Below are 18,544 nucleotides of genomic sequence, written 5' to 3' on the forward strand. Positions count from 1 at the left end.
GCGAGAAGAGGAAGGCCCGCTCTGCACTTGCCTCCAATGCAGCGCACCACCCCCGCCTCAAGGCCCTGCCCGTGAAAGAGCTTGCTTGCTCTCCAGCTCTGTGCTTGCCATTCATGCCCTGCCGGCAGGCTCAAAGACACAGCTCTCCAGAGGTGCCGCTGGGGGCTGCACCTCAGGGATGGCATCTTAATGACTCTGCTTGGCCAGTGTTAGAACAGCCCCATTCAGAGCAACTCGCTGCCTGTGAGCTTGGCTCTCTCAGCCTCTGTCCATAGAGTTCTCTTGTTCGCACTGCGGGAGGAAATGGAGATTTCCAAGTGGAAAGCGACCTTCCCCAGGCTTTAACTCTTCCCTCAAGGAAGAGGAGCTACAGAGTACAACATTAAATCAGGAGCTGGCCCAGCTGCAGCTCCCAGGGGAGGAGCGTGCCCAGGGCTGGGGCTGGAGGCCAAGGCAGCTGCGATCACTTTTTCTTTCCTCCCAGAGAGGGAAAGGAGGAGAGTAAAGGGCACACTTGAATTGTCCTTACAGTCCATGAGCAAATATTTACCCAGTTTCTCTGCCCTGACCCAAGGTCCTATGAAGGATACACACAAGTAAAAGATGTATTTGCAACCTCCCACGCTCTGGCCTCCATGTAACTCAAAGTCCAGTTATAGCAGCAAGACATTTGCAGAGAAAGGCCAGCAAGGCTGGGAGTCCTTTAACATGGGCCAGTGAGTCATGTGGCAGGAAATGCCATGGAGAAGGCATTAAGAAACAGGAAGGGGTGCAGTGATACAAGTGCAGAACAGGGGAAGGAGGAGAGGGGCTTACAGTAGGGCTTTTGCAAAGCCAGTAGGCATCTTTCTGGCAAAAGAGAAGGGCTGACTTGTTGCATTTTAGCAACCTCTGGCACCAGCCCTGCCAGATGCCATCTCTGTTGTGTGTCTGATATGAAGATCCCAGGGACCCCTGGATCCCTTGTTCTCCTCTAAGCATGAATTCACAAGGCCAGCAGAATTAGCATCATGGGGCGGGGGTGGGGGGAGGACTGGATAGAAATAGAGTCTCAGGCCCCATCCCAGATCTGCCTCATCAGAAACCCATATTGTCACAGATCCCAGGTGACTGGTATACGTAGGAAAGGTTGAGTAGTACTGGTATATGTATATATATGTGTGTGTGTGTGTGTTTGGTGTCTGTCTCTCCAGGAAATTGTCAGCAGCCTAAGTTTGATTCAAAGAGTTGTTAAAACACACACACACACACACACACACACACACACACACACTTTGGGTTTCTCTGACCCAGTGACTCTTCCTAGATGAAAATTTTTATTTCACTAAGAGTCGGGTTCAAGTTCTTACGGAAGCTCTATCTAGAACAGTGAACGGCCTGGAGGAATTTGCAGAGCAGAGATCACTAAAGTGGCTTCTGTCCCAGGTCTCAATTCATGGCCCTCAGTGTTGCTTACGTGCTCTCGGGCACATCAGAAGAGTCAGGTCCTCTGCAGAAAGTATGGTCTTGTTAGGGTGAAACGAAGGGCCAAGTGGGCAGTGTGGCATCTCTCAAGTGGGGTGTTGGGGGGAGGGAGAGTCTGCACAGATGACACGCTGCTGATGTGAGGTAAAGAAAAGTGAGTGTGGTGTAGACAGCCAGATGGGATGCTGCAGTGTATTCTGCCAAGGCCATTGGGGAGGGATGGCAGCAGGAAGTCGGGGAGGTTAGACTGAGAGACGAAGGGGGCTCAGTTAGCTTTCCCCTCTCTACCACTGCACACTTCATGCTGGAGAGTCCCTCTTACATCCCAGGCACAGACTTTCTTTATCCTACTGCTGTACAATTTCAGTGTGTGTTCTTGGCTGAGGGCAGGGTTGTAGAACAGGAGGGTGGCATATGCAGAACAGTTTGAGCCAAACTGCAGGTAGTGCTATTGGAAACTTGTGGAATCCAAAGGAAGAATGCTGCTAGCAAGGTGGAAGCCCTGAATCAGATCTGGCAACAGAAATGCCCTTAATCCCAGAGAAGTGGCCCCAGAGAAGACTGACAGGACTGAAGCACTTGAGTCGGGCATCCATAGACGCTGCCAGCAAAGTGAGAGTTTGTAAAAAGACACACATCTCCCAGCAGAGGAGCGCTATCCCAGTGAGTGGCAGGCCATGATCTAAAGCAGGGGGCTGGACAGGGAAGCCCTCTTTGTTGCTTCTCAGACTGAGAGTATGTGTTTTCCAAAACTCTTTATATTAAGTATCCTTAAAGGTCTCCGCTTCTACCACACACCTGGTTTATGCACCAGCACCTTTTGAACTTGCATAAAGAGCCTCTTGGCACCTAGGGTGTGGGAGTTAAGCCCCAGTGATGGAGGAATGAATCTTGTTGTGTGGCTCGGGTGATGATGTAGGCATCATTACATTCTGGGGTCCACAGGTGGTATCACGCCTGCCTCACAGGATTGCTATAAGATGACAGTTCTTGATGAACTGAAGAGCATTGTCTGTGGTGCTAGTGGCGGCACTGGCAGACTCTGGGCTGGCTGGGATTCACTGGTGTATTTGCTGGAGTGTACATAGGGTCAGGGGTCACTACAGAGAGCTATGGACAGCCAGGCAGATGTCTCCTGCTTGCTTTGTCTCCCTCTTCATTGGGTGTACATGCATGAAGTCTTCCCTGAGCACCACTACTCTGGATGTAGTGGTGGCAGGAGGTTGGGAGACACTGTTTAGATGAGATCAGAGTTCATGAAATCTCCCAAGTTCAGGAACATTGATCATCTCTTTCCCAAATGTTTTCATCTTCACATGGCATGAGAAAAGGTAGCTAAGGCAGCTGGTGCCTGGGTCAGGAAAAAGAGGAGAGACTGCGGCAGCCTTCTCCTTCCTTCCCATGTGTCCCTCTGCAGCTCCTCTCCCAGGCCCCACACTTGCTATGGGGTCTGTGGCCCTGAAGATGCTGATGCTGTCAAAGCCACCTGCCCAGCTCTCAGAGGGGGTCATGGTGAGGTCACTCCAGGGAACCAGCAGCAAGCTACATGTATCATTTTTCATGGTAGTAATGTAAAAGCAATATCTATCTGATGCAGAGGCCATCAACACAACGTCATTTAGAACAGCTAAACGTTGGCAGCCATACTGGAGTAATAGTAAGGGAATAGTAGAATGCATTGTGAACTGCCTATACATTCTGACATTGCTGGTTATTGTGGATATGTTAAAAGAAATCTTAATAATGTGACAATACTAAATAAAAGGAGCCAAATAAGGATCCTTCAGTAAAGTCTCAGCTTGTTTCCTCTGCACCTTTTTTGTTTTCAAAGCTGCCTATACCAAATATGCCTTGTTCTTATCTCCACCAAAGCAAAATTGAAAAGAAAACAATTATGTTAGGAAATGCTAGGTTAGAAGAGACCTAATGGAGGTCTGCTTGCAGCATTACGTCTCTGGTGCTGGTTGTCAAGCACCGACTGTTCATGTGGCCTTGAAAAAGTAGCATCCCAGGGGTTTTGCTCCACTTCCATCTATATCCCCATTATCTTTCCAAGTCTCCATTTTTCTCAGTTTCTAAAATGGTAGTGATGGTGGCTGCCCCTCCTACCCTGCTGTGGGAGATTGATGGTTTGAATATTTACAGATTCACTTATAATAGGCCACATACACTGCAATGTGTGTTGCAGATGTTTGGTGGTATAGTTCATGAATGTACAGAATAAGGAGATGTCTTTTACAAAATATTGTGGAGTGGCTTATTAGCAATAGAGGTATACTCCTCTCAGTTCTGCAGGCTGGGACGTTCAGGACCAAGGTGGTCTTGGGTAGGACTTGCTTTGCAGTAGTTCATAGATGGATCCAGGTAGTAGTATGTATGAAGGATCTGTCTTAGATCTCCTAAGAATCTTCGAGATAGTTCCTCCCTCATGACCCAAGCACCTTTAGAAAGTTCCACCTTCAGTTGCCATCTCGCTGGTGCTGAAGATTTCAACCTAGGAATTTTTGGTGAGGAAGACACAAGCAGAAAGAACAGAGCACCTGCTGAGATCTGTGCACATGCAGCTAGACACGGGGACAGTTGGTCACAACTACTTCTTCACACGCACAGCTTTTCACAGCAGGGCTAGGGACTCCACTTGTCCTCAAATTACAAAAGGAGCTGCGCTATCTGGAGCCCCAGATGGGCTGTGTGATAATTGAATCTTCTGCCATCTCCTCTCCAGCTGCCTGGAGCAGAGAAGGCTGCAGATAAGCATCTCCAGTGTGCCCCAAGCAGAATTGACCATTAGAGGGCCACGCTGGGTGGGCACCTGACATTACTGTCATCTCTGAATGCAGTCCAGACCCTCGGTGTGGTTCAGAAAGCTGGGGGCCCAACACAGGAGGGGAGGGCGTGGGGGTTGGGAGGTTGAGACACTTTCCAGGAGTGCTCCTCCAGGGAAGGAGTGAAAGCATCTGCTCCTGTTTGAGACATTCCAGCCCTCAACTGTCTTGCCTCTTCTTTGTCCCCTCCTTTAAGACTTGGACAAACCAGCCCGTAGCTCCCAGCTGGACAAGCACACAGACCATGAACACACTGATGCTGGTTTTCTCTCTCCAAGCTCTCTCTGTGGTGCCTACTCCCTCCTGAAGTTGATCTTGTCATGTCTCCTTTGTTGACTGCTCCCTTCCCTCTCCTATCATAGAGCCCCCTGCTAATCACTGCTTTTGGACCATCATCAGGGTGCTTCCAGGACACTGGCCCCTGGAACACCTTCTTCATCTAAATCATTTTTGCCATCCTGTGGATTGTCCTGAGAGCCAAAAACCATTCTTTAGAATATCTTCCATTGTGGCAAAAGGCCTTATCACCCAAGAGCACATTTTATTCTTTCGAACAATCACCACCCATCTGCAGCCAAGTCTGGTGACTAAAGGGGTGGGTAAGCTGGAGCATATTGTTCAGGGTTTCACATGCAGTGTGCGCTAGAAAGTGTTACAGCTGATTTTCTTGTGTGGCTCTTATAGCACTTCTTAAAAAGACCTCCCCAAATACAAGGAACAGTAGCCACCTTGGCAGAGTACAGACACAACCAACTCATGACTTGTGATTGCAGGCTCAGCATGAACCCACCATGGGATTGGGATGCAGGCCTGAGTTGTGAGCCTGAGCTCTGCAAAAAATGAAACTGAGAACACTGCCCGGTTTACATAAGGGTCCAGTGATTGTTTATGAAACGTGCCTAGCTTACCCCACTGCTCAATAAATGTCAACTTCCTCTTCCTCTGACACCATTGATAAGGAATATGCACAAGTATTTGCATCTCCAAAAGCTGGCTCAATAGCTTTAGTGCTGTGTCTCCCTGATCTGCTGGAATTTAACTCTGCAAGGCAATGGACCCATGATTCTTAATTACCCAGAAGGGCAAGAGCTTAGAATTCATGAAGCAGCCATTCCTCCTTGGTCCTGCTGCTGGTTTCTTGGGCGGCTGTTCACCTGGAGGTCAGACACCAAGATCACCTCGACCAAGTGCACATCTTTTGTGACGTTGACAACATTCATCAGGATCCCAAGGCTGCCCTGGAAGTGAATAACTCCAAACAAGAAGTCTGTAAGATAATGGGACTTTGCACAGATTTTTCCTGATGGAGTTGTAGCATGTCTGAGGGAAATGTTCCTGGAAAATGTACATTATAAGAGAACTTATGCATGAATTTCAAATGTTCACACTAAAATTAACTTCCATTTTTCCACAAAGTTTAAAAATTTTTAAATTTTTTAATAATGTAAAGATAACGGGTTTCAAGTAGTTTATAGGTCCAGTTATGAAACTAATGCTACTCTCCCTCGTCCCACCCCTCCCCCCCAAACTACTTTAACTTTGTTTTTGAGAAGTGGAGAGAGAGAGAGAGAAAGAGAAAGTGAAAGTGCTCTCATCCCTGGTTTATTCCCCAAATATCTGTAATGGTCAGGGCTGAAGGTGGCCCCCAGGATGACTACCTGGTCTCCCATGTGGGTGGCAGGAACCCATCTAATTGAGCCAGCCCTTGCTGCCTTCCCAGCAGGAAGCTGAATTCAGGAGCCAGAGCTGGCCATCAGACACAAGACCCAGGCACTTTGGTGTAGGACATGGACATTTTAACGTGACCAGGCTGAATGTCTGCTTTTCCATGAATTTTCTGAATCACCTTGGTGTCTGCTGACATTCTGGATGGAGAGTTTTGTTTTGGCTTTCAACTGGCTGCCTGATCTGAACGTGGCTGCTTCATTTTCTTGGGACCCCGGGTGTTTCAGAATGTAGGTTTCCAACGTATAAGTAAGTGTAAATTTGGGCATGTGAAAATGTAAGAAAGAAAAGAAAGTAGGTGGTAGTACCATGGCATCACAGAGTAAGCCTCTGCCCATGGACCCACATCCCATATAAGTGCCAGTTTGACTCTCGGCTGCTGTATTCCCAGTCAAGCTCCCTGCTCATGCCCTGGGAATACAGCAGAGGATGGCCCAAGTCCTTAGGACCCTGCACCCTCATAGGATAACTAGAAGAAGTTCTTGGCTTTTGACTTCCAACTGGCCCAGCTCTGACTATTGTAACCATTTATGGAGTAAACCATCAGGTGAAAGATTTCTAATTCTGACTTTCAAATAAATAAATAAAACACCTTTTTAAATTGTTACATATGCCAGGAACGGCTTGTTTTGCACCTGCAGTGTGATAGACACTGTGCAGGCCAGGACCTGCTGTGTGTAGAGTGCTCTATGGCATCTGACCACACCCTTCACAAGCAGTCTTGCCTGGCCAGAGGTGCACCTGTGAAGGCCAGTGTCAGGGGATCCTCCTCTTACCCCTCATGTTCCATGTGATCTCCAATAGTGGTTCTTAATGCTAATCCTAAGGTTCCAGGTCATTTCTGAAGGTGACAGGGCCTTCCCTTACCCTGCCACACACACAGAAATGCAGAGTCTTTGTCTGTGCATCATATTCAAATCAACCCACCTCATATTATATATATATATATATATATATATATATACATACAACCATTTCATGGGAAGGTATCTAACATGACATGGGCATGTGAGAGTTGTACAACAAGCAGTAGCTCTTGCTGCTAGTGGAAAACAATTTGTTCTTAGCCCAGGTTGGAAACAAATATCTATGGAAAATTATATGTTCTCTCCAAATCTTCATCTTTCCACCCTGGAATGAGTATTAAAGAGTTCTCTGACTGCCTAGGGTTATTGTGAGAATCAAGTAAGAACCTGTGTTCCTAGAAAGAGCTTTCTGAACCCCTAACCCGTACAAGGACATTGTTATTCATCCCTTAGGTTCCATTCTCCAGCCTCCTGAACAGTCTTCCTTAGCCTTGTTGATGATACCAACGTGTTTCTTGTCCTAACCTCTTATAGTGTGTGTTGCCTGAACTGGCTGCTGCGGTAAGTGGAGCCATTTCACATAATTGGCTCCCCACCTAGGCTGTGTACTCACAGAGAACAAGCAGTGAGCCTCTGGTCATTCTCCTCAGTGAACTCAGCTCAGTACACACGCCTGGACCAGGTCCACTCTTATGCTGCCTGCTCTGTGTGGCCTATGTGGTCAGGACCCCGGGTGGGAACCCCAGGGCCACCATGAAAGACAGGAGGGGAAGTGTGTAGATAACAATAGAAAATCATAATTTTGAAAACTGAGGATAAGGCAAAGGATTCTACTATCATGTACATTTTAGAATTATCATTAGCAAAATTGATCTATCGTAGCTAATTCAAGGACCCATCTGAGGAGAGAAGGCAAAGAGCAAGTATTTTAAGAAGTGAAGCAGGTTGAGCTGGGAGACTGAGCCATGACTCAAAGGCTCTGCATGCCTGATGCGCATGCCTGGCCCTGAGTGGGGAACCTGCTCTTCTGGGCCACATCTCAGTGTGACCAGAGCCCTGAAGAGCCAGAAAAAAGTCCACGAGTGCTGCTGGTGTGAAGCTTGCTTTGGTGGAGAGCTTTCTGGTACTTCCAGCCTTTGCTTTCATCTCCTTTGATCTTAAGATTTCTCCTGTTTTCACGAGTGAGGCAGGGACTTTCAATCCCTGCAGAATAAATTTGCTTGGCTGGAAACAGTGAGATGTGCCTGTGTCTAATAATTGAAACACTAGCACTTCTCCCTGCCTGGGCTGTCTGTGATTACTTTCATAGGGAGCAAGTGTGCATACCCATCTGAGGGGTTCAGGCGTGATGGTGATTCCTGCTTTCACACTTGGTGTTAATGATTTTTGTTCTTCAGTGTTGCTAATTAGGTGATGGCAGTGTTGCAGATTGTTGCCTGTTCTTTCCAGAATTGACATCAGACACATCTCTGGGCTGTGTCAAGGTTAGCTGGATAATATAATTAATGTCATGTTAGTCGCAGGGTGCAACTATCAAAAAACAAGGAAGCTATAATGGAGCTCCTAACTTTTAAACTCAGTCTTCCCAACAATGCCCCCCTCCTCAGTCTTACTTTTTTTCCTAATTGTTAAGATGTTGCTGTTTCTTTACTGTTTGCAAAAAATTCCAATCCTGTAAATCAGGAAAAGAATGTTGGCCTAGGAAAAAGGAAGTTCTAGCCTCAACTTTGCTCCTAGTTAGCTGGATTGTCCAAGGCAAGTCCCTTAAAGTGATTGGCTTTCAGCTTCCCAAAGCATGAAATGTAGAAAATGCCAAAGCCTGTTTTTTGCACCTCATGTGGTTGTCAGAACAGATTAAATGGGGAGCACCCCTATATCTTAAGACTTCAACATGTCTGCTGTTCCTTGATTATCAAGCCCGACAAGGGTGGATGTGCTTGTGTGGACCCTGGCTTTGTGCCTTTGGGCACATGTCATTCTATGGCTGAGCCTCAGTCTCCACTTCTGTAAATCATGCAAGCAACACCTGCTGTGCTGCACTGTGGCTATGCTTGTGATGACATGATACATGCAAGACACAAGGCAGGCACACAATTGAAGGAACACAGCAGCCCTTCAGTCTCAAGTGTCGTGACCAGACACCTGCCTCCAGATGGCCTTTCCGCTCCCTGGCTCTTCCTCTTTGCCTCATTGGCCCTTCTCCTCTAGGGGGAGGCTGAAACAAAGCAAAGCTTTGTGCAGGCAGGTGTTGCCATTACTGCCATAGGATGGGTGAGACTCCCCTAGCATGGCTTCTGTAGATGCCCCGAGGATCACTTGTGTGTTGATGTGTTTGTGGGGCCATACAAGGGTTGGTACTAGAGAATAGAATCCAGTAGCTTTTGAAATCTATTTCTGTTAACCTAAATGTATGCCCTGCCTGCTTCCCCCACTGAGGAGCCTACACACCTACCACTGCCTCCCTCAGAGAGGTCAGGACTAATGCAGACAGAAGGAACTAATAGAGACGCTTCCACTGAAGATTTACCCAAAAAAGCACATACTCCCTGAGGGAAGGGCTAGAGAGGATGGGGCTGCGTAAGATAAGAGCTGGAAAGCAGGGTGAGAAGGAAGCAGGGATTCCAGAAACAGAAAAGGGAGTCGGGACAAGGAAAATGACCTCCCTTATTTCCTAATCTCACTGAAGGCTCTCATTGGCCACCCTCAGCCACAGGATAGCCCTACTGCTATTCGGGTATGCACACTTGATCCGCCCAGGCAGCTGCCCCCTCCTGTCTTTGTAGAGTGCAAACAGTGCTTCTGCCTCAACCCTTAAGGGATGCAACAGGTGTTTTGCTGGGGATCCCAGAATATGGACTTTCTGTGCAGATAGCAGGCTGCCCAATAAACAAAAGGCAGAAGTGGGCACTGGCTGTGGCAGTTTTGGAAGGCAGGACAGTACAAAGGAGCTGAAGGGAGCTGGTGGGACTCGCGCCCTGGGAGTACCAGGAGTTCCATGGTGCCTTTCTGTAAAACAGCAGAATCATACACCTGTTGCTTGATGGCATACCCAACGGGGGTTATTTGTGGGTACATCAGATGATAAAGACAAGCACTGAGGAATTAAAAACTCACCTCTCCATCCTGCCAGGGCTCACACTGGTGGTTTTTAATTTTTTAAAAAAAGATTTATTTTTATTGGAAAGTCAGATATACAGAGAGGATGAGAGAGAGGAAGATCTTCTGTCAGCTGATTCACTCCCCAAGTAGCTGCAATGATTAGTGCTGAGCCGATCCAAAGCCAGGAGCCAGGAGCTTCCCCCAGGTCTCCTATAAAGGTGCAGGGTCCTGAAACCTTGGGCCACCCTCTAGTGTTTTCCCAGACCACAAGCAAGGAGCTGGATGGGAAGCAGGCAGCCGGAACATGAACTTGTGCCCATATGGGTTCCTAGCACATGCAAGGCAAGGACTTTAGCCACTAGGCTACCATTCTAGCCCCTCACACTGATTTTTAAGAGAGGAACAACATTTAAGGAGGCACACATGGGCTCTGGAATCCCCACTCCTTGCAAAACCCAGAATCGCTATTTCTCTGCTGGAGGCTCTGGGGGGTCCCTTTGCTCAGCTTGACTGTCGGGACAATAACACTGCCTGCTTCCGCTGGGAGAGGCCACTGTGGTGTCGCATGAAAAAGCACAAGAGATGCCAGGACACGCTACATGCACACACAGGGAGGGGTGGTGGTGGTAGCGACAGCAATGGCTATTTACTTGTATTTACAGCTCTTTTCCTGTGTTATACGCTAGTGTGTGGAATTCATATTCTGAGAAGGGGATGATCCAGGACTGTTCTGTAACTCTTTGCAGGGACAGGTATCTTGTGACTGGGTTCTGGCAGCAACCTCCAGCAGGTGGCACAGGTCAGTGCTGAAGCTGTCCTGTTAGAGCTGACACATAGTCCTTACGCTCAATGTGGAGTACATGCTGGATGAGGAATTGGGGGTCAACAGTCCCAGTGATTGAGGTTCATAGAGCTGGCAAGGGCAGAAGTCAAAATTTCAGCCCATTTGTGTGGCTTTTAAACTTGCCCATGTTAGGATGTGGCGTGGATTCATAAAAAGAAAAACCCAGGAGTTCTGTAGACCTTCTTGAGGGAGGTAGGTATGGGGTATGTTCTGTGCCATGCCGTGCAACACTGAGAAAGGTGGGCATGAGAGGGTGGCAACCCTGGTCTCAAAGGGTTTGGGGGGAAAGTGTGTCTGGCCTTGCCCTAGTTCACCAGGACAGTGTGTGCCATGGGATTCCAGGCTGGTGGGTGGGTCTGTTCTTGGGTGCCAGCAGCATTTTCCATGTTCCCTGTGGAAATCGTCTCTGGGATAAATGGACTGGGTTTGATCTCTTCTGAGTGAGTCTTCCCCAGAAACAGCACCGTGCAACAGAATGCAGGTGCCTATCCTCGATACTCACCCTGTCCACAGTTGACCTGGTCCGTTAACCTAATCAGCAAGTCTTTTGCTGCACTGTCATTTGCTTGAAGCTCCACACTGGAGGCTCTAGGCGCAGAAGAGGAGGTGTGCAGTTGCAAAGACGCTGTACACTTATGGTGGCTAGCAGGTTGTGTGGAGTTCCGATGACTTAGGGAAATTCAGAGCAATCCCAGGGGAGGCTCTGGCTGCACTGTGGGCTTAGAGATGCTTTGATGGTGCTGGGGAAGGGGACCAGTAAGATGGCAGTGGCCTTTCAGGGACTAACCACCTCTCTCTCACCTTAGGAGTAGCTCGGAGAGGAGGAAGGAGAAGTCCCGTGATGCAGCAAGGTGCCGGCGAAGCAAGGAGACAGAAGTGTTCTACGAGTTGGCCCATGAGCTGCCCCTGCCCCACAGTGTCAGCTCCCACCTGGACAAGGCTTCCATCATGCGGCTGGCCATCAGCTTCCTGCGGACACACAAGCTGCTCAGCTCAGGTGAGGCTGGCAGGTGAGGCCTCCTTGGTATTTCTGACACACAGGGAAGTTCCTGTTGTGCCAGAAATGGAGGTCTTCCAGCCATGAAACCCACTTGCAAAGCCTGCACCTGCACAAATGCCATTAGTGCTCCCTCCCTGCGTGTCCAACATCTTCCATCCTGTGGTGACCTCTGCAACCAACAAAGCTGCAGAATGAGGGCAAGGGCAGAACCAGGCAAGTGCATGGGCACCTGGACGCTGAGGAGGGTAGAAAGGTCTTGGAGAACAAGCAAGGATGGTTTTGGCTGGTTTCCCAGTTTCATTGCCCACCCCTCGTTAGAAGACCCCTAGACAAAGCAGGTTGACTTGTGGGAAATGTGTTAGTCTTGACTTCTAACTGCTTGTCAAGTATGGCAGAGAAGGCAATCACTGGTCTTTATCCTTTGCCAGCTGGCTAGGCCACTAGGTCTCTGAGCGATGGTTCTCTTTGGCTGCACTGTGGTGTTGATGAGACTGCCCAGGGTGAGTGTGTGATAGGGCCAGGATGCATCCGTGCTGCCTTCATTCATGCTATGAGGAGAGTCCCTGGCAGGTGATCATATAAAACATCGCCTGTCCCCAGAAAACTGATGAGTTCTCAGCCTCCCCAGTGTCTACAGCATGTGGGCTCACCAAGCACTGTTTTTTCCTAAAAGTTAACATCCTTTTCCACGCCATTTCCTGTTAGGCCTGACCTGAAAGAGGTGGCTTCAGAAATTTCCCAGGGACCAGCTCATTGAGTTGTCGCAGTTCTATTAAGACTGGGGTGCCCAGCCCCACCCCAGATGGGTGGCATGTGAGGGAATGGGCATGCTGGAGGCAAGTCCGGGAGCAGAGGGTCTGTCGCGGGCCACATTCATTGAGTGAGATACTTGCAGAAGGGCCCATTCAGACATCCTTTCCTGCAGTGACTATTCTGGGACAGTGGCCCCAAGCAAGGGGACTCCGAATCGGCATGTGCTATTCTAGGCCCCACAGCACAGGAAGGATATGGGAGGAACTAAGCAGGCAACAGCTCCATGGACCCCAGGGCTGCAGGGCAAGCTGTGCTGTAAACCCATGGAGACTCGGTGCACAGCATTTCAGGACAGCAGATGCCCTGTGAATGCTTTCCAGTGGGTAGAGCAGGGGTCACAGGTGCTCTGAAAAGAAGCAGCAGTGGCTGACTCCCTGGCCAAGCTGGGGTTGCTCCATCTAAGAAGGACCACAAAAGTTATCTCAGAGCACTTTCTTTCAAAGGGATTCATCTACCATTACTGTGTTTGAGAGCAGGATCCATATTTTTTAAATTTTATTTACTTTATTGGAATGGCAGATATACAGAGAAAAGGAGAGACAGAAAGACCTTCCATCTGCTGGTTCAATCTCCAAGTGGCTGCAATGGCCAGAACTGAGCCAGTCCCAAGCCAGGCGCCAGAAGGTTCTTCCAGGTCTCCTGTGTGGGTACAGGGTCTCAAGGCTTTGGGCCATCCCCTACTGTTTTTCCAGGTCACAAGAAGGAAGCTGGCTGGGAAGTAGAGAATCTAGGACATGAACTGGTGCTTATATGGCATCCCAGCATGTACAAGGCAAGGATTTAGACACTAGGCCATCATGCCAGGCCCTGGGACCATCTTTATACATAGTAAGCAGTGGAGTCTTGACTGACCAGGTGGACACCCCTTTTCCACACCCAGAGTCTAGTTTCTGCTTCCTTCGGATGATACCTGAAAGCCTGCTCTTGGACGTGAATTCCTTGGGGCTTATAGCCAGCTCTCCCATCCCTTGGCCAACAGAAACCCCTTGGAGATCCAAACTGTTGATCCTAGCATGCCTTTCTGACTGCGTTTAGACCCGTTAGGTGTTCATTCTCATTTCCCAGAGAAGCTAAGGGGGCTCAGAGTCATACACCGAGCACATGGTCCATCTGCCCTTGACAGCCAAGTTCATAAAAAAGACACACAGAAGACAGCGGGTGCCTTCTGTAGACTAGCCAGAATAGAATGTTGATGAAGCCTGAGGGTTGCCATAAAAGAGAAGGCTGGGGCAACAATGTCAGCTGGAGGCCACTCGGCAGGCTGGCCTTGAGCAGCAGGATGGGGAGGAGATGCTCAGACTCTGAGACCTGCTTCTGTGCTTCCTGTGGCTGCAGGCTGCCTGGGCCATGCTTGGCCACACCCCAGCCCAGTCTTCCTTTTCCATAGTCCAGAGGATGGCTTGAGGGAGAGGGAGAGTTGGTGGCTGAGCCATCAGGCATGTCTGCCTGTGTGCTGGTGGAGCCCTGTGTGCTGGAGACACCCGTGGAGATCAGGAGGGGCTGTCCTAGCTCTCCCAGCTCAGGAGCTCCTCTGAGTTATGGACTCAGACTGCCTGACATCTGTCTGCACTTTGCCCCTGCCTGCCCAGAGCCCTGGGCATGGCAGCTCTGGGCTTCTGTCCCAGGAAAGGAGTGATGCAAAAAGAAAGTTTCTGCTTCAGGCCTTCTGGTCCTGATGTCCTTGAAAGGCAGGGTCTCAGGAACTGAACATGGTGAAGTGGGGGCAGGGTTTGCTGCTTGTGCCTCTTATTCACCTACCTTCAGGCTCTTGCCACATGTTTCTTCAGGTTGGTTGTTGACATGGTTACTCAGACTCTTTTTAAAAATGACAACACCATTTCAGCAATACACATAGTTTGTTTTTCCAGGGCATGTAGCCTAATGAGAAGGTAGATGGGATTATGGGCACATAGAACTGTATTGGGGTCCAGGTTTGGCTGCTTTCTTTCTTTGCAGCCTTGTAAAAACCTCCTCTGCTCACAGGGACAGTGCGTGCTTGCCCTGCAGGGCCAAGTGAAGGCTGAGATGGCCTGGAGGAGGAAGGGCCTGCAGCTCTCACCATCCACCTGGCTCTCAGCCAGGGCGAGCTTAGAACAAACATGATACCAATAGGCATGCTGATGGCTGGAAAAATGCCGACATCGCTGGAAACCCAGAGGTCCCCCTTTGCTGTCCTTGCACCTGTCTCTCAGCCACTCCTGTCCCAATGCAGTGGCCCTCAGCTTTTCCCAGTTGCAGGCAGGTCCAGGTGTGTGAGATGAGCCTCTGCCACCAAGGTGAGCACCCACGTCAGTCGGTTCCATGCTCGGAAATAGCTGTGCGCCTAGCTCAGAGTTCAAAAGGCCGAGCAGTGCCAGGTTTTGCCTGGGCTGCACTGCTGCTTTACTTAGTAACATGCTTTCCTTTGATTCTCACAGTGGGCTGTTCTGTGTGGGAATGTTGGAGAGGAAGCCTCAGCACTGAGAAAGGCAGGCTGCAGGGCTGGGCGGCCCAGCAAGATCCGTATCTCAGGAAGCCCAGCGAAACAATAGCCCTATGTCACTCGTGGCCCAGAGCACGCTCTTACGGGAACCTCAGTGGGAACCCCACCAGACTGTCCTCTTCCAGGGGGAGCCCTCAAACCCATAAACCAGCACAGGTGTCCTCTGAGGGCAGTGATGCCTGTGCAAAAGCTGCCTTCTGCTGTCAAATGGGCTTCGCAGCACTCAGACCCAGTGAAACAATCTGTCAGGAAGGGAGCTGGGGGACCGACAGGAAGCAAGGTCTCTGAAGAGCAGTGGCAGGTGCATGTTGGATTCATTGGTGTTTGCCTGGAGAGGACCGCAGTCTTCATGGGAGGTGATGGCTGGTGGATGACAGGCCTAGGAAGGGCAAGCACTTGCACCGTCTTTGCCATGTGCTTCCCTGGCAGAGCACGTGAGGCGAAGAGAGTGAGGTGGTAGAGAGGACTGTGGTTTCTAGTGCCCATGAAAACCCCAATTCAAGTTTTTGCCCCTAATTGTGAACCATGTCAGCCCCTTACCCCACTCACTCTGCACACCAAGGCTCTTTCCCCTTCTGTTTGGGAAGAGACCTGCAAGCTGCCTCCTGCAAGGGTGTCAGGGGTTGGGAATGCTACATATATTGGAGAGATACCGGCCTGGTTCTGATCATTCCCTAAGTTAAAACACAAGTCTGATCATTAGTAGGACTTCCCTGGCCCAGGCTTGCACCACGACTTCCCAGCAGGGAGAGGGGATAATAGAGTCAGAAGCCACGCAAAGGGCGCAGACATGATCTCTGAGGGTGGGCTGAATCAGATGGCTCCCATACCTTCTGCCTGAGATGTGATCATGGCCCACACCTGCTGGTTGGCAGGGCTGGGGGGAGAACCAGAGGGACAGTCTGATGATCCAGGAAGTCATCTCCAAATTATTTTGTCTCCCCTGGGCTCTCAGTGAACCCTGTTTTTGCATTTGGCACACCCAGGTAGGAAAAGCAGATGTCTAGGCCTGTGAGAAGTTCTTTCTTCTTCTTTTTTTGATGGTGGGGGGTAGGGGGCGGTTGGGGAAGGGATGGCTTCAGACAAAGCCACAAAAAGAACTACTGGGAATGCTGCCTAAGTAGTGACTGACTACCTGCTGGCACATCTTAGAACAGGAAGGCTTGGTGGAGAGTTGGAACAGTTCTGGGACTAGAGGGGTTGGGGGAAGGGTCCTGCTGGGACAGCCTGGGCAGCAGCAGGCTGGTCTGAGACTTGGGTGGGAGGTGTCTACCCTGGCTGCCTGCTCACCCCAGATGCCCAGCTCCTTCTGCCCATGCCCTCCCGCCGCATATGGGTGGTGCTGCTTAAAGGAAATGAGTGATACTCCGGAAAAAGTGCTCCGAAGTCTCAGCCCGCGCATATCCTGGCTGTGGAAAGTCATCAAAGCCTGTTTACCAGGCCTATTTTGAGCATGAAAGTGTCTCGAGCTCCCCATGCTGAGCAGGGTGCTGCCCGCCTGGGTGAATGGCTGTCCCTCCTCACTGGGACATCCTGAAGGGGCTTGGGAAGCAAGGCAATGATCCCCAGAACCTGGGACTGTTTCATAACGCATGAGCGGCTGACTGAGCTCCCAGCATGGGCTGCTTGCTTTATTCAGCACTCAGGGTTCACTTTTGATGATTGTATAACCTCCAGCAGTCTTTGTGCCCCTGCGACACTGCCCCCCACCCTGGCTAGAGGAACTGACACAGTGGACAGGTGGTTTTACACCCGCCACAGAGCACACACGCTCTAGATGTTTGACAACAGTGGAGAGAGGCATTTGCCCCTGTGTCTGACACTTCAGATGCTAGTAAAGCCACAGGAAGACAGGGTGTTCACAGATTAAGAGGCTGAGATATGATGTGAACCCCTCAATGAGGCTCTGCCCCCTGGCTTCTCAGCATTCATGTGGGGCTCCCTGCCAAAGGGCCAGGCTCTGTGGGAGCCACTAGTGCTGCTGCCTTACGGTCCCCGGGGCTGCAGTTCTTGTGACCTCACTTCCACAATGCTGGGCTTCCCTCCTTGGCCCCAGCACACCCCTCTCCCGCCCTCTCATAACTGGGCTGACTGGCCGGTAGAACCAATTTCGCCACCTCCTGGAAGCAAATATGCTAGGCACAAGTAGAAACCAGTTTGGTTGGGCTGGAACTGTTGAAAACAGGAAGTGTTAAGCAGAACTATTTCCTGTGTGCCTTGTTAGCCCAAACAGTGTTGTTTTGGGATGAGTCCAGATTTTGAAGTCAGCATTACTACTGAGATCAAAGAAATCAGAGAGAAAATATCTTCCCCGTAGGCCAGAAACTACCTGGTTGGCCTCTCCTTGTCTGGAGAAGGTGGTCACCTATTTAGGGTGATTTTGAAATGGTCTCCAACACACCTCCTCCCCAGTTCCCAAAATAATGACCACCTTCCACTTAAGCTGAATTTCCCAACATCAGGGTCACTTGCAGGACCCAGAGTGAAGGCAGGGCTTCTCAGCTGTGGTCCTGGGAGCTACTTGGCTGGGCCACCTGGGCTTATTGAATGGGACACCCTGGCAATAGGACCCTTTCACCTCTGTCTTCCTGGGGCCCTGGGTTTGTGTAGATTGTTCCACAGAAGGTCCTACGTGTGTTCCCTTTGCCCTCATGCTCTTGTCCTGAGCCAGTCACCTATGAAGGCTCTGGGCTGAGTCCCTGGCTCTCCTACAGCCCTTGTGAGATGTGCGTTACCTGGGAGCATCAACAGCAGCTGCCATGTCACCCAACCCTGAACTACCATGGCTTCTGTATCACTCCAGCTGACCAGTCAGTTGGGACAGAGCAGACATGTGAGCTGGAGACCCTGAATGGGGATTGGCTCTGCAGGGAGTGGAAGGTGACTCCTATGCAGAAGGCTGGCCTCCTGAACCCGGGTGTGAGGAAGAAAGGCCTGCCCTCATTTGTTTGTGTCATGTTGTAGTAGTCAGAGAGCAAGCTGCTGCCGTACAACTCAGTGCAGTGGCTCCAGTGCTGAGGGCTGGCCCACCCTGTGGTGTTTCTCTGCAGAAAGCGATGAGGCTGAGACTTGGCCTAACCTCTGAGCCTGTGCTCTGAAAGATGACTGCTCCCCTGGGCTGCCAGTGAAGCCCCTGGGATGGAATATATCCCAACTAAAATGCTTTGGGGGTCATGGCAGGTAGTCTAGAGCTTCAAGTTAGAAGCTTGAATTGAATAGACTAAATGTCCTTGAACTTGAGCCACACTGCCCAGCATTGAGTCATTGCTGGTCAAGTAGCCCACATAGTTGGTCTTGTTTTTGCATCCCCTAGAAGAGTCTCCCTCTGAGAACCCCCCCCCCTTTAAAGTGAATATTAAGTTTGATAGGTGCCAATAACTCTCTAATCCCTTTGTTCTGGGTATACTTGGGCTGATGCTTACACCCTGTATGAACATGAATGTGTATAAGTAAATAAATGTATGTTTGGAGTCAAGTCATGAACTA

The 18,544-nt window shown here is 49.9% G+C and overlaps 1 protein-coding gene across 1 annotated transcript in view; it reads left to right on the forward strand.

Annotated features, from left to right (window-relative positions):
• Window positions 1-18,544, forward strand: part of EPAS1 (endothelial PAS domain protein 1) — a 69,812-nt gene that overhangs the window by 20,799 nt on the left and 30,469 nt on the right. The window contains exon 2 of the mRNA XM_040992749.1: window positions 11,570-11,760. Coding sequence (XP_040848683.1) covers window positions 11,570-11,760 — 191 coding nt within the window. The remainder of the gene's footprint in view (window positions 1-11,569; window positions 11,761-18,544) is intronic.

The sequence above is a fragment of the Ochotona curzoniae genome, unplaced genomic scaffold, assembly GCF_017591425.1.
Source record: "Ochotona curzoniae isolate NIBS_2020 unplaced genomic scaffold, NIBS_Ocur_1.0 contig_883, whole genome shotgun sequence".
NCBI lineage: Eukaryota > Metazoa > Chordata > Mammalia > Lagomorpha > Ochotonidae > Ochotona > Ochotona curzoniae.